The sequence below is a fragment of the Sparus aurata genome, chromosome 1, assembly GCF_900880675.1.
Source record: "Sparus aurata chromosome 1, fSpaAur1.1, whole genome shotgun sequence".
In the NCBI taxonomy this organism is placed as follows: Eukaryota; Metazoa; Chordata; class Actinopteri; order Spariformes; family Sparidae; genus Sparus; species Sparus aurata.
In genome coordinates, this window is record NC_044187.1 from 27,985,739 (window position 1) to 27,997,752 (window position 12,014).

Below are 12,014 nucleotides of genomic sequence, written 5' to 3' on the forward strand. Positions count from 1 at the left end.
CGTTCTGCTTCTGTCAAAAATAGACTCAGTTTGTATTCTCTGCAGAGTAGAGTGGAGAGCTGCTTCTGTGACTGCTGAAACGTGCCGTGGTGCAGTCTATGGAGACACGAGCATGCTCAAGAATGTCTGCGATCTGCTCCAGCATTCTCTACGCTGCCAAGACATGAGGCTGATGCATGACATGACAATGAAACATTCGCCTCCCGTTCAACCCCGTTCCATGCAGGCAAAGGGGCAAAACAAAAAAAACATTCCACATCTTGGCTTCGTGTGGAGTTCAACTTTGATGAAAACAAGCCAGCACAGCGAGTTACATGTGTTTCACATCCTACACTGCCCACATTCTGCACCGGCAGGCACTTTTCATTTGCCTGCACTCACTTATGTGTGACAGCAGCCCAATGCATAAACTACAAGAAAGGCGTATTTGATTTAGAAAGCAGTGAATCAGTTCAAACTAAACAGTTAAAGTTGAGATGGAGATATTATTATGACTGGATGCACATACAACACAGGCACATTCAGTCAAAGGAAAAACTTACACTGCATTTTGTTCATCTCTGTACATATCTCTGGATGTCCCCATGACAAGGTAGGTTTTGCCTTTTTTCAGATCTAGGGACTCCCTGCAGTGCTGATAACTGAGGAACGTTATGTTATTATTCACGTCAACCACATCAAAACTTCCTGTAATTACAATGTAGAAGAAGAGAGAGAATATGCTTCAGGATTAACATAGTATAGCTAAAGGTGCAATACATTTTCAAAACCGTCAAGGAAAAAACATAAGGGGATTGTACATTTTAAGCAGTTCAAACATAAAAACCCACCTTCCTTGATGACATCCAGTACCTGCATGATGTAAATATCAGTGGACAAACCATCTGTAAATTCTTCCAGTCTCACTTTGTACACTGAAGACAGACAAGTTGCAGATTGTTAGCTTACTTGCTCCCTTGCTTTACTCTGTCAAGATCTTCTTTACACAACATACACGCGCATTTTTAGACAGAAGTATTACATAAATCAACGCAGACCATTTACACTTACTTACCAAACTCTGTTATACTGGTCAGAGTACTCTCACAGGCCATAGCTTTGCGATCTTCATTGCTGATTTTGCCCTTCTTCTGCATACTGCAGTCCTCTGGAGGTACACAATAGGCACTTCGTCAATACACAACTATTTATCTTACAATCTGATGATGTATTGTAAACCCACTTAGAATGTTAATATTGTTATTATGTCACCAGATCTTAAACTGACACTTTACTAGTGGTATATCATAGAATAAAATTAGTTCAACATGTTTGAACATTACCTCTAGCCATACCAGCTGCTTGGCTTTAATGATGGCCTCGTCTGTGTGTCTGTCCACTTTGGTCAAGACTCAAACATCTCAACAAGTGATTGATTGATTGGAATATGGTATATGTAGACTTTATTTTACTTACTAGGCAGTCCCTGGACTTTTTCTTTACCACCATTGGTATGTTGATATTTTTTTACTTTTAGTGGCATGTCCCTATTTGATGAATTGCCATGAAATTTGGTTCAAACATGTATGCTTTCCTCCAGCTACATTGTATTCACTGCTGTCAGATCATCCCAACAAAATGTTCTTTTCTTATATAAGATTAGAATTTCAGTGTTTGAAACCAGGGCAGACCAAAGTTGGGCCCACAGGTAAAATTTGACCATCAAATAAAAATCATTTTAGGCTTACTTACTATTTGGGAGGTCAAAATCTATATCTAAATATCCCTAATATTTCTTTTTTTAATATATAATCTGAACATCAGATTTTGAGTAGGAAATCAGTCAATTAAGGGAACTTCAGATCTTAGCTGCCCCGGCCTACTAACATAGCATAGCATGCTACCATACTAAACTAATCAGTTTATCATACCATTTATCGTACCATCAACTGGATCTGTTCAGTTTCTTGAAGATGTTTCACCTCTCATCCAAGAGGCTTCTTTTGTTCTAACTAATTGGAGCCGAGTTTCAGGCTTTAAACTCTGTGTGGCAGTGTCCCCACACATGTGACCTCTGATTTTCAGTGTCTTTAGGGCCATTTGTGAGTCGTTGACCCAGCAGCCTTCATGTGGATTGCTAGGGCTAGGTGAGCCCAAGTGTGAATGGTTGTTGTCTGGGGAGGGAACACAGTACTGCACTGTAGTTGGGTGATAGTTGGACACCTCCTCTGTCCAAAGACGGTCATTCCAATTTGACAGATGGATTCTTTTACGTCTCTCGCAAACCACCTGTGTTCTTTAGCCAAGTTGTTTACATCTGCTTAACAACCATTTTCTGTCGGGCTCACCTAGCCCTAGCAACCTACGTGAAAGCCGGTTGGGTCAACACAAGAAAACTGAAATTGTGAGTTCACGCTTGACCAAGAAGCCTCTTGGATGAGAGGTAAAACATCTTCAAGAAACTGAAACATGCACAGTTTCCTATGATATTGCACTTGGTATTATTTTGTTTTGGCATTCGATCAAAATGTCAGGAGTTATAATTTTATGTGAGCAGAGGATGGATCAGGTCATCAGTTAGCCATCATCCTGTTTACCTTCAGCACATGTGCATTCATCACCTCTACAGAGCCGCATGAGCTGTCCAGCTCTCCTCTCTGGATGGTAGAATTTCACACATGGTGTCTCTGCAATGGGAAATTTAGTGTTAATTGCAGTACATAAGGTAAATGTACTTTCAAAATGTAATAATGCCGTTGTATCCACTTGTCTACTTTAATATGTACTGGCCGAAAAAAAAAATTATCTTGAAACACCATTGTAGAACCAAGTACCCCGCCCTAATGGCACCAGCGTCCCCTGATGGCAGCAGGGCAATGCTCCATGCCACATTGCTGGCCCAAGGAATGTGACAAAAAGCTCAAGGCGTTAACCTGCCCTCCGAACTCTGAGATCCCAATCCTTTCAAGAATCCATGTACAGTAATATCCCTGAACAAGTCTCATCTATGGAACCTCAATCAGACTTTGTCTGACACAATCAAGGCATGGACACCGGACCTCTGGGGTCGCCCTGTGGGGTCTGGCACCAGGGAGTTGGCATTAGATCATCTGAGTTTTGTAGGCTGCAGGTGGGGCCTCCATGGATTGTTGCTCAGTGGATCAGTGGATGCCTGACTGTATTGGGAGCTGGGCATTTTGGATGACAGGTCCATACCTTGCGTGCATTGCGTTATTTGATGTTTATGTTATATCGCATGTTGTGTTATTTTGTGTTTTTACACTGTTTGATTTGCATGTAGTTTCCTTTTACGAACTGACCCTGAACTATTCACAGACTTGCCCAGCAGCAAGCCACAGGTGGTGGCCAGTGCAGGTGTGACCCTTTTTATTTCAGAGCGGCAGTGAAGGAGAGGTTAGAGACGGACAGTATGTTTACATGCATAGCTTAGTTGGATTACAGCCATAGTTCGACTATGCTACTCAATCAGACAACTGCAATTGTCCGAGTAAACATTCCTGTGAGAAAATTTAATTATTGGCCAGAGTATGTCATACCCCGGTACAGTAGGTGGCGCTTTACCCATTTCAACTAGTGGTAACAGAGCCACCTCCAGCTGACCTCTTTACGTCACCAGTAACAACAAACTCTGCCCCGGCATTCGAGAAAGACGGCATACAAAGAGCGAGACGAAGCTACATCTTTGTACATTTCGTATATGGTGTACATGATAATTACACAAACTAGATGCACAATGGTGCTCTTGCTTGTGGTTATTTGGGAGGAAAGATGCCGCCGCCGCCGTAGTTCTACTTCCGGCTCACGGCCCTGGGAAATAAATCTCGAGCCTGCGCAGAACGCAAAATCCTATCCGATCTGATGGACCGTATACATGCAGGAGTAATGTGACTATCAATCCAATAATTTAGGTGTTTTAATCCGATTATGAGAAATCCGATCTGGTCCAGTTTTAGTCAGACTATGGTGTATACCTGCATCTTAAAAATCTGATCATAGTCAGACTAATCCAGTAATCTGGTTTTCTCGAGTGTCATGTAAACGCACTGAGAGACAGATGGAAAGTGTGGAGAGGACGCCGAGATGGAGGGGAACGTGATACAGAGGATGCCAGAACGGCAGGAACGCAGGCGCCGAAAAAAAGGTGGGCGCGGGGAACGCTGGGGCGGGCGCTGTGATACTGAGGATACCAGAATGCCAGGACAGCGGGTGCTTGGAACGGTGGCTGCCGGGAATGCTGAACACGAAAGACGGTGGGCTGCAGGCCTCGTCCATCATCGAGGAAGTTGGGGTCTGCCACTTTGGCCTCGTCTGGGAGGGGGACGATCCAGAGATACTGGGATCCTCGGCAGAGACTTGGGCGGGGTATATCTATTCTTTAAAAAATCTTGTGTACATTGTCCATTGGACTCGTGGTTTCTTAACTCTGCTCACCCTGATTTTAACTACGAACCCGTGTGTTTGTTTTTAAGAGTCTTAGGCTCTTAAACCTAGGTGGCGTTGTCGGCTTTTTAACTAAACATCTTTTTAATCATCACTAAACCTTTTTTAGACCAATTTTTAACCACCCGCGCCACATGAGCAGTTGAGTAAATTGTCCTGGTGCTGGCACCACTGCAATAGGGAGGTTGCACTCAGTCTGCCAGTGTTTGGATGGGTGATTTGTGTTAAGTGGCAGCCACATGACCCAGAACCCAAGGTTTCCTATCAGAAGGTTGCATCATGACATGATTATAAATGTTATTCACCTCACATGTCAGTGGTTATGATGTTTTGTCTGACTGGTGTAAGTTTCTAAGTGTCTCTGAGACTTACGATCATAGTATTCATAGACAGACACAGCAGCTGGTTGTAAGACACCAACTTTAAACTTCTGATGGATTTTAAATGTGATCTCTTCTTTTTGTGTGTTAGAAACCTGGAGAGAGATGTAAAGCAAAGGTGAGATAGAAATTAAGAAATAAAAACATGGCAGAAAGTAAAACTAGATTTGACGAAAGCACAATGTCTTACTTTGTCCAGGTAAATGATGAGAGAGCCTTTTTTTGACAGGGCTTTGTTGATTTCATATTTTGCTATGATGCGCGCATGTCCTTCAGACAGCTACAAACACAAAAACACCCACTCAAACACAGATTGTCCTACAACTTTCTAAACATTAATACACATCTTTTTTTTTTCTTTTTTTTGATGATTCAACACTGACTTTTGAACATATGTGCTGTAGGCGTGTGTCTGTAAAAATTCTTACTAATTTCAGGTCATTGGTGTCAACATTGAAGCCAGTCAACAAGCCAATATCCAAGATTGACATGGATGCATCATGGACCTTGTCCTTAAACCTGTACCAAAGATAAAATTACAGTTCGATAACAACACAATCAGAGACATGGAGTGCAGGACAATCAAAAAACATAAGAATGTACTTCCAGTTTTGACAGTGTACAAAAAATCTCTGGCCTAAAAGAAACCTCTTTTTAATTCTCGTCATTAGCCAGCTCGTATTTGAACTGGAGGAATAAAGAGCTCCTCTCCCCGAGAACACATCAACACTAATTCTGTCAAGCTGCTGCAGACCTTTGTAGATGCATTCAGGGCCATTTTGTGGCTGCTGAGTGCCATGCTAATGAAAACTTTGAGCAGCCACCGACACAACATTTAAGTTACTGCAGGCCCAAAACAAAGTGCTTCAAGACTTCCTGTATGAACTAGAAGCATTTTGAATCTGTAAACTATGATCTCCCATGGCCATATGAGGGCAGCAAAAGGGACGCCCATTTCCCAAAAAAAAAACATATTAGCACTGACATCAATTTGGTTCAAGCGCCCACTCAAGACAGGTCTTTATCTTGGCCTTTTGTACTGTCCAAGTCAGCTAAAGTTCTTCACAACTATAAGACCCATTTCAGTTAATTATTTCACCGAATTCCCCTTAAACAAAGCTGTTATTTTTTCAGATGTTCACCATTCCTTCCCTTCTAGGTAATTACTTATTGCCAAGTGAATATGGACCAGCTATATCATAGAGTATATCCATCCAGATGAAACTAAAAAAATATGGTAGTTGCTACAGTAAATGACATTCAGAGTTGACAACCGATATGCACAGTGGTGTCAAACTGATCCAGTAAAGGGCAGCCACATGGCCCTTTACTGTGCTAAGAGCCTCAGTTTAGATGTATTGCTTTCCACAAGCAAGATACAGCAGGAGTATTTTAATCCCAGCAAAGGAAAATTAGCAAGAAATTAGCAACAAAGCAGGGACACACCACTCATCAGGCCTGAGCCTTGACTAACTAATTTAAAGTCTTTTATTCTCAACATACACCTCACAATGTTCCCCAGACTCATGGGAGGGTTTAATCACCTTCCCCTACATGGTTGATGAACAAGTCACTGGCAGTACTCTGTGCCAAGATTTGTTTACTGTTGAAAGAACAATGTGAAAAACATGAAAAAATGTTTGCTCTATGATTTGTGTTGTTTGTGATGTCCTTCCAAATGAACAGTAATGTAAGTTCATGAGTAAATGTTCTATATCGGGGCTGGCCAAAGTGGGGCTCGTGGGCCAAAGTTGGTCAGCCATACAGGTTCTAATCAGCCTACCAGATGTTTCTAGAGAGAAAAAATATATATATTTGAAGGTCCAATATGTACAAATTTAAGTTAGAAACATTGAAAAAACTAAAATTATCAACAGAATGAGAAGTATAATGAGATATCTACTGAAGTTAGCATGCTAACCAGCTTGCCCTGGCCTGGCCTTTCCTGGTCCAAAGCAAGTGGTGTGGGCCCCTACACTTCCCTGCTGCTCCTGTTCACAGTCTGGACCACTAGTTCCATTGCTACCTAAGGTATATAACCAGTGGTAGTTACTGTTAGCAGCATTTAGCGCTCACTCTGATGGACTGCTGGCAAATTCTTACATATCGCACCTTTAAATAATTATGATATAAATGTCTGTTAAGTCTGTTTTACTTTTGTCAGAAAAAAAATATGGAGAAATATGGAGAATTCCTAATTACATGTTCATTTTCACAATCCGAGAATGGCAGGAAGAGTGACACTTTCAAGTCAGTTGGAATCCTAGTACCATTGTGCATCTTACAAATGCTATACTATAGGTGTTTGCTTTTGGGCCAGATCTGCCATTTAGTTTCAGTTTTGACCCTACCAAGGGAGAAAGTTTGGCCACTCCCGATCTATACAGTATGAAGACATATCACCGTACCACTCATTAGTATGACTTCTTGATTGTACTTACAAAACTTCTATTTTCAGCTTGTATATCTCCCCATTCTCATCCATTCCGTCTGCAGGAGAAAAAAAAATTAAAAATGATAAGCAACACTTGGCAGGAAGTATGATTGGCAGCAGAACAAAACAAACAAAATGGCAACAAAAAAAGACATATTACCTGAAATGAGCTGCACCGACATGTCAAATTTCTGACAGTTGTTTTCATTTTCTTTAGGCAGAGCGTAATACAGGGACACCACCTGTCAAACAGATAAAAGTGCAGCCATTTTAAAAACTAATTCCACACAGATTAAACGAAATGTTTTTGTTTTCATCAGAGGTTGAAAAAAGACACATCAAGAAAAAACAGATGATAAAAGTGGGAGCAAAGATATATTTGACTTACTGTCACTGTTGCTTCTCCTGTGCCATTTGCGGTCACTTTCACATTCTGGTTTATATCATTGATCTGTGGGAATTTTAAAATGCTTAAAAATACACACACAGGGATCAGCAGAAGAAAGACACAGAAAATAACTGGAAAGATAACAATTATAAGTGTGTCTTCTCACTTTAGATGTTCTCGTGGCATAGTGGTTCCCCCTGTTAAAGATGTATTTTTCAGGGTCTGACTTGGTTGGCAACAAAATGTCCAACTTCAGATCATACTGTGGTTCTTCAGCATTGGCCCAGTATTCAGCTACAGCCTGGTATACCATTATAGTAGCCTGGAGAGAAAAAGAGTGACAGGGACTTAGATATCTAGGTTATCAGCCCAGATCAACTTAAAAAGATGTGCAATAAAAACAGCTATAGGTGCAGTGCATAGGAGTTTGTTACCTGGGTTGATCCATAGCCTCCTCCCACCTTCAGCTGCTCGTTGAACCATCTGACAACAGGCTTGGCATCTTCAAACGCCTTTAATAACAGGAGGCAAGTAAATGGTTGAAATGTTATGTCCTTGACATTGCATTGACTTTTTAAAATTACTTCCGGTGGTCAAAATAGAGAGAGGTCCTAATTCTCCTACAGCTAATTCTAGATAACAACCTTCCAGTTTTCCAAAGCCTACCTCAGAGTTTCTCAGTTGATTTTCAATTGTAGCACAGTGGAACTGCACAGACTTCAAACTCACCCAATAAAAGCAACACATCCCATATAATATTATGAAGATCAAGATGTTAAGATCTGTATGTTTTCCCTCCATCAACTTGTCTGTCAGCTGTGTGTTATTAGGCTACAGGAATTAGGAATTGGGTTCATATGTCGGTGTATGTAAGGTTTACATTTATTTCCATAGCACAAAAGTTAGGAAACAAGTCATTTAATGAGTAACGTTCAACAGATAGCAAATAAGTAAAGAAATGAGCAACAAGTAATGTGAAATATATCACTTTTTTGAGTAACTTTTTGTGTCCCTTGTTTTAAGAAACTCAAATTTAAGTCATTGCAGCTCTTAACCTAAAGCTTCAAATATTGACCAATTGACCAATATTGCCATTGACCAAATCACAATGTTTGTTTACAAGACCTTCCATTTAGAAAACCCTTGCTTTGTGCATTGGCTTACATACAATGTCTGCAACACTTATGAAACACACCTTTTAAAAACCATCTGACGAGATGAGATGGTATGTTGTTTCATAGCAACGTCAGTGTTTTTGTCAGTTTTCTGCAGCACAGCTCCATGCTGTGTATCATCTATAAAATTTCACCAATATAGCTTTTGCAGTATTAACTTGTCCTGTCTATTCACCATGGAGGAGATTAAGAGTTTCTTGTTTCTTGTTTTTGCCCTGCCTGTTTTTCCCCGCCTCTTTGCTCCTCCCCCTCTGTAGGGCTTGGCCAACGGGGCTGACGAGGCACACCTGCAGCCATTCAATCGCTACTCCTCTATATATACACCTGGGCCCGTATTCACAAAGAAACTTAGGACTAAAAGTAGCTCCTAACAGGTGAATTAAGGAGCAACTCCTAAAAATAATGGGTGTGTCAGTTGTACATTTAGGATTCCTAATTTTTTAAAATAAGAGTTATTCACAAAACATTTTAAGCCTAAAAGTCTGGAAGACCTTAAAAGTAGTCCAGAGGACTCCTAACTCGCTAAGACCTGGTCAGAGCCGAATGTTTTGGAGACGCTAAATGACAGGGAATTATTAAAACGATGTTGGATGGGCCGCGAAGGGACTGAAGTTGTGGTTGAGTTGGTGAGGGATGCAATAACGTCCCCAACCAACCGAAACAATCCAATAACGCCAGAGTTAAAATGTTTGGCAACACTCTGGTATTTGGCTACGGGGAAAATGCAGCTCTTCACACAGGACTAGTATTACCTGGGGACCTCAAGTGATTTTGAAATTATCCCACCACGTTCGTGTTTCATGTGGCGCATTCGCACAGGATAAGTGAAGTCTGTGTTTTTACTCGAATTTACTGACATATCCCCCGGGCCGATCGCACCGAAGCCCTTGCTAGAGCAGCACAACGGTTAGAAATTGATATTTTTAATATAATAACTGGTGAGCCTGTTGAAAGATGGAAAAATGTTACTTACTGCATGCTGCCATGCATGTAATCCATCTGATCATCTTTAGAGATTTCGCTCTTCTGATGAGCCTCCTGAATTTGCACCCAAAATGCTGTCAAAACTTTAATTTATAATTCCCAACGCAGCCTCCACAATTCTCGACCGGGAAAAAGGCAGTGGAAAACACAAAAAACCTTAAGAAAAACAAAAAACGACCCCAAATCACAGAGATGCCAATTCACACGGGACTAATATTATCAAATGCCCTCTGTGTTTGTCGAAATATGGTAGGCAATTTTCGGTGGGATTTTTACTACAAATTACGGTCCCCAGGTTATACTAGTCCCGTGCGAATAGGGCTTTTGTCAATAGGAAAAAGTTGCATTCCATCAATACTCAAATTGTCTTTGACGCATGTTACAATATACTGGACATTGTTGCGAAATGCTATCAACACACGATTCCCGAATTTTAATGGAGAGTGGTTTGATGCAGCTTTTCGAGCAAATGCCGCTTTTATTGGCAATTCACGTTTTTCATCGCAATCTTCTAATTTGTAATTTTTGTCCTAAGCGTTTTAGTTTTAGGGGGGGGGCACTTAATTCTCCACATAAATACATTTCTTTATCCACTGTCACTCAACAACCAATCACCGTTGTCACCACTTCTAAGTGCGTCCTTCTAAAATGAGAACATCCATAGCAACAGAGTTACTTCTAGTTTAGAAGCTCACTGTTTTCATAACTAAAATTAGGTCTCAGCGACTTTGTGAATTACTTTTACGAAACGACTCCTACATAAAAACTTTTAGTCTGATTTAGGAGTACTCATAACGTTAAGATAAAAGTCTTTGTGAATACGGGCCCTGGTCTTCTCCCCTGCCAGATAATTCCGTCTTGTCGGTCAAGCTGATCCTGTTCTCCTGTTCTTTTTTCTGCAGCCTTCGGTTTTGCCAGCAAGTGTTGACATATTTTTTCCTTGTGTGCCTTTTCAGTTCTTTGTACCTCGCTGCCTCGTTGCCTGAGTTCCTGAGTTTGCCCTGTGCCTGAGCGTCTTTTGCTGTTGAGTTTCCCCGCCTGTCTTGCCGGACACTTTTTGCTTTTTTACTTGTGGAGCCTTTTGTTAGAATAAACATTTTTGCACCTACCACACCTGCCTGTCTCTGCTTCGGGGTCCAGCTGTCAGTAGGCCCGTAACATTTCTTCCACTTGAAAGTATGACTTATTCACGTTGACACATTGTGAACAGTGTGTTATTGCTGTGGCTACAAATCAATAAGTGAAATAGTTTGGATGTTCTGTGAAAGCGAATTAGTCTCACTATTCAATACAAGGGCCTTTATTTTTTACAACTGCATTTCATAAGAATGCTTGAAGGATGTCATTTCTGATTGGCTGCTATATGTGATGCTTAATTAAAGTTTGAATGTCAAATTTCTAACCATTGCAATTGGTTAACACTCATGAATATACTCTATATTCACAAACTAATGATTTTCACACTGTCCAGTCAAATCTGTTATTTGACATGCAATGATGTGCTTTTTGGTGCTTTCCAATTAAATTTTGTTGTATTTATGTACAATGAAAAATAAAGACTCTATCTCTAACACAGAATGATAACAATGTAATTAGCATAGAAATACAAAAATACATAAATATAATGATATAAAAACAGATGGTTAAAGGTTGAATATGTAATATGCTTATTAAAAGCTATATTTCTTCAAAAATAATACATCCACGGGGCGTTTAGAGGGGTGCAGATTAAAAGTAACGCGTTTCCTTGAAAATTATATTTAGTCTGAAATAAATCATTTAAGAAATTTGGACGGGTTCGACAACGACTTCCTGTTTACATCGTACCAGCCAAATAGTGGCCGGCATTGCGGGTAGCCAATTTCGCAACCTCGGCAATGCTCTGCAAAGCTCGGCAAAGCTTGGCACAGCTAGGCTGACACTGGGTAAAATGGCGGGTAAGAGTCTGCAAGCTCTTCAGAGCCCCAGCGAACGGTGCGTTATCTGTCGCAGCAGCTGAGTGACCGGAGAAGAGCAAAAACCACAGTAAATATCGGTGAAGCATACGCTCGATGGACTCAGGTAAAGGATTTCCACGGCATCAAAACACACGCGGAAATGGCGAACTTTCTCCTGGATCGGTAAGCTAACTCGCTTGCTAACTTAGCTAACGTTACTTGTCGGTCAAACTCCTCTGCTATACTTATTTTCATTATATCACATTGATCCTAGAT

The 12,014-nt window shown here is 40.8% G+C and overlaps 1 protein-coding gene across 1 annotated transcript in view; it reads right to left on the reverse strand.

Annotated features, from left to right (window-relative positions):
• LOC115582857 (complement C3-like) overlaps positions 1–12,014 on the reverse strand; it is a 40,490-nt gene that overhangs the window by 3,338 nt on the left and 25,138 nt on the right. The window contains exons 31-42 of the mRNA XM_030419081.1: positions 8,077–8,154; positions 7,809–7,964; positions 7,643–7,705; positions 7,415–7,496; positions 7,262–7,310; positions 5,249–5,339; positions 5,011–5,100; positions 4,813–4,915; positions 2,577–2,666; positions 1,055–1,147; positions 831–914; positions 543–687 (exon numbers count right to left, since the gene is read on the reverse strand). Coding sequence (XP_030274941.1) covers positions 543–687; positions 831–914; positions 1,055–1,147; positions 2,577–2,666; positions 4,813–4,915; positions 5,011–5,100; positions 5,249–5,339; positions 7,262–7,310; positions 7,415–7,496; positions 7,643–7,705; positions 7,809–7,964; positions 8,077–8,154 — 1,124 coding nt within the window. The remainder of the gene's footprint in view (positions 1–542; positions 688–830; positions 915–1,054; positions 1,148–2,576; positions 2,667–4,812; positions 4,916–5,010; positions 5,101–5,248; positions 5,340–7,261; positions 7,311–7,414; positions 7,497–7,642; positions 7,706–7,808; positions 7,965–8,076; positions 8,155–12,014) is intronic.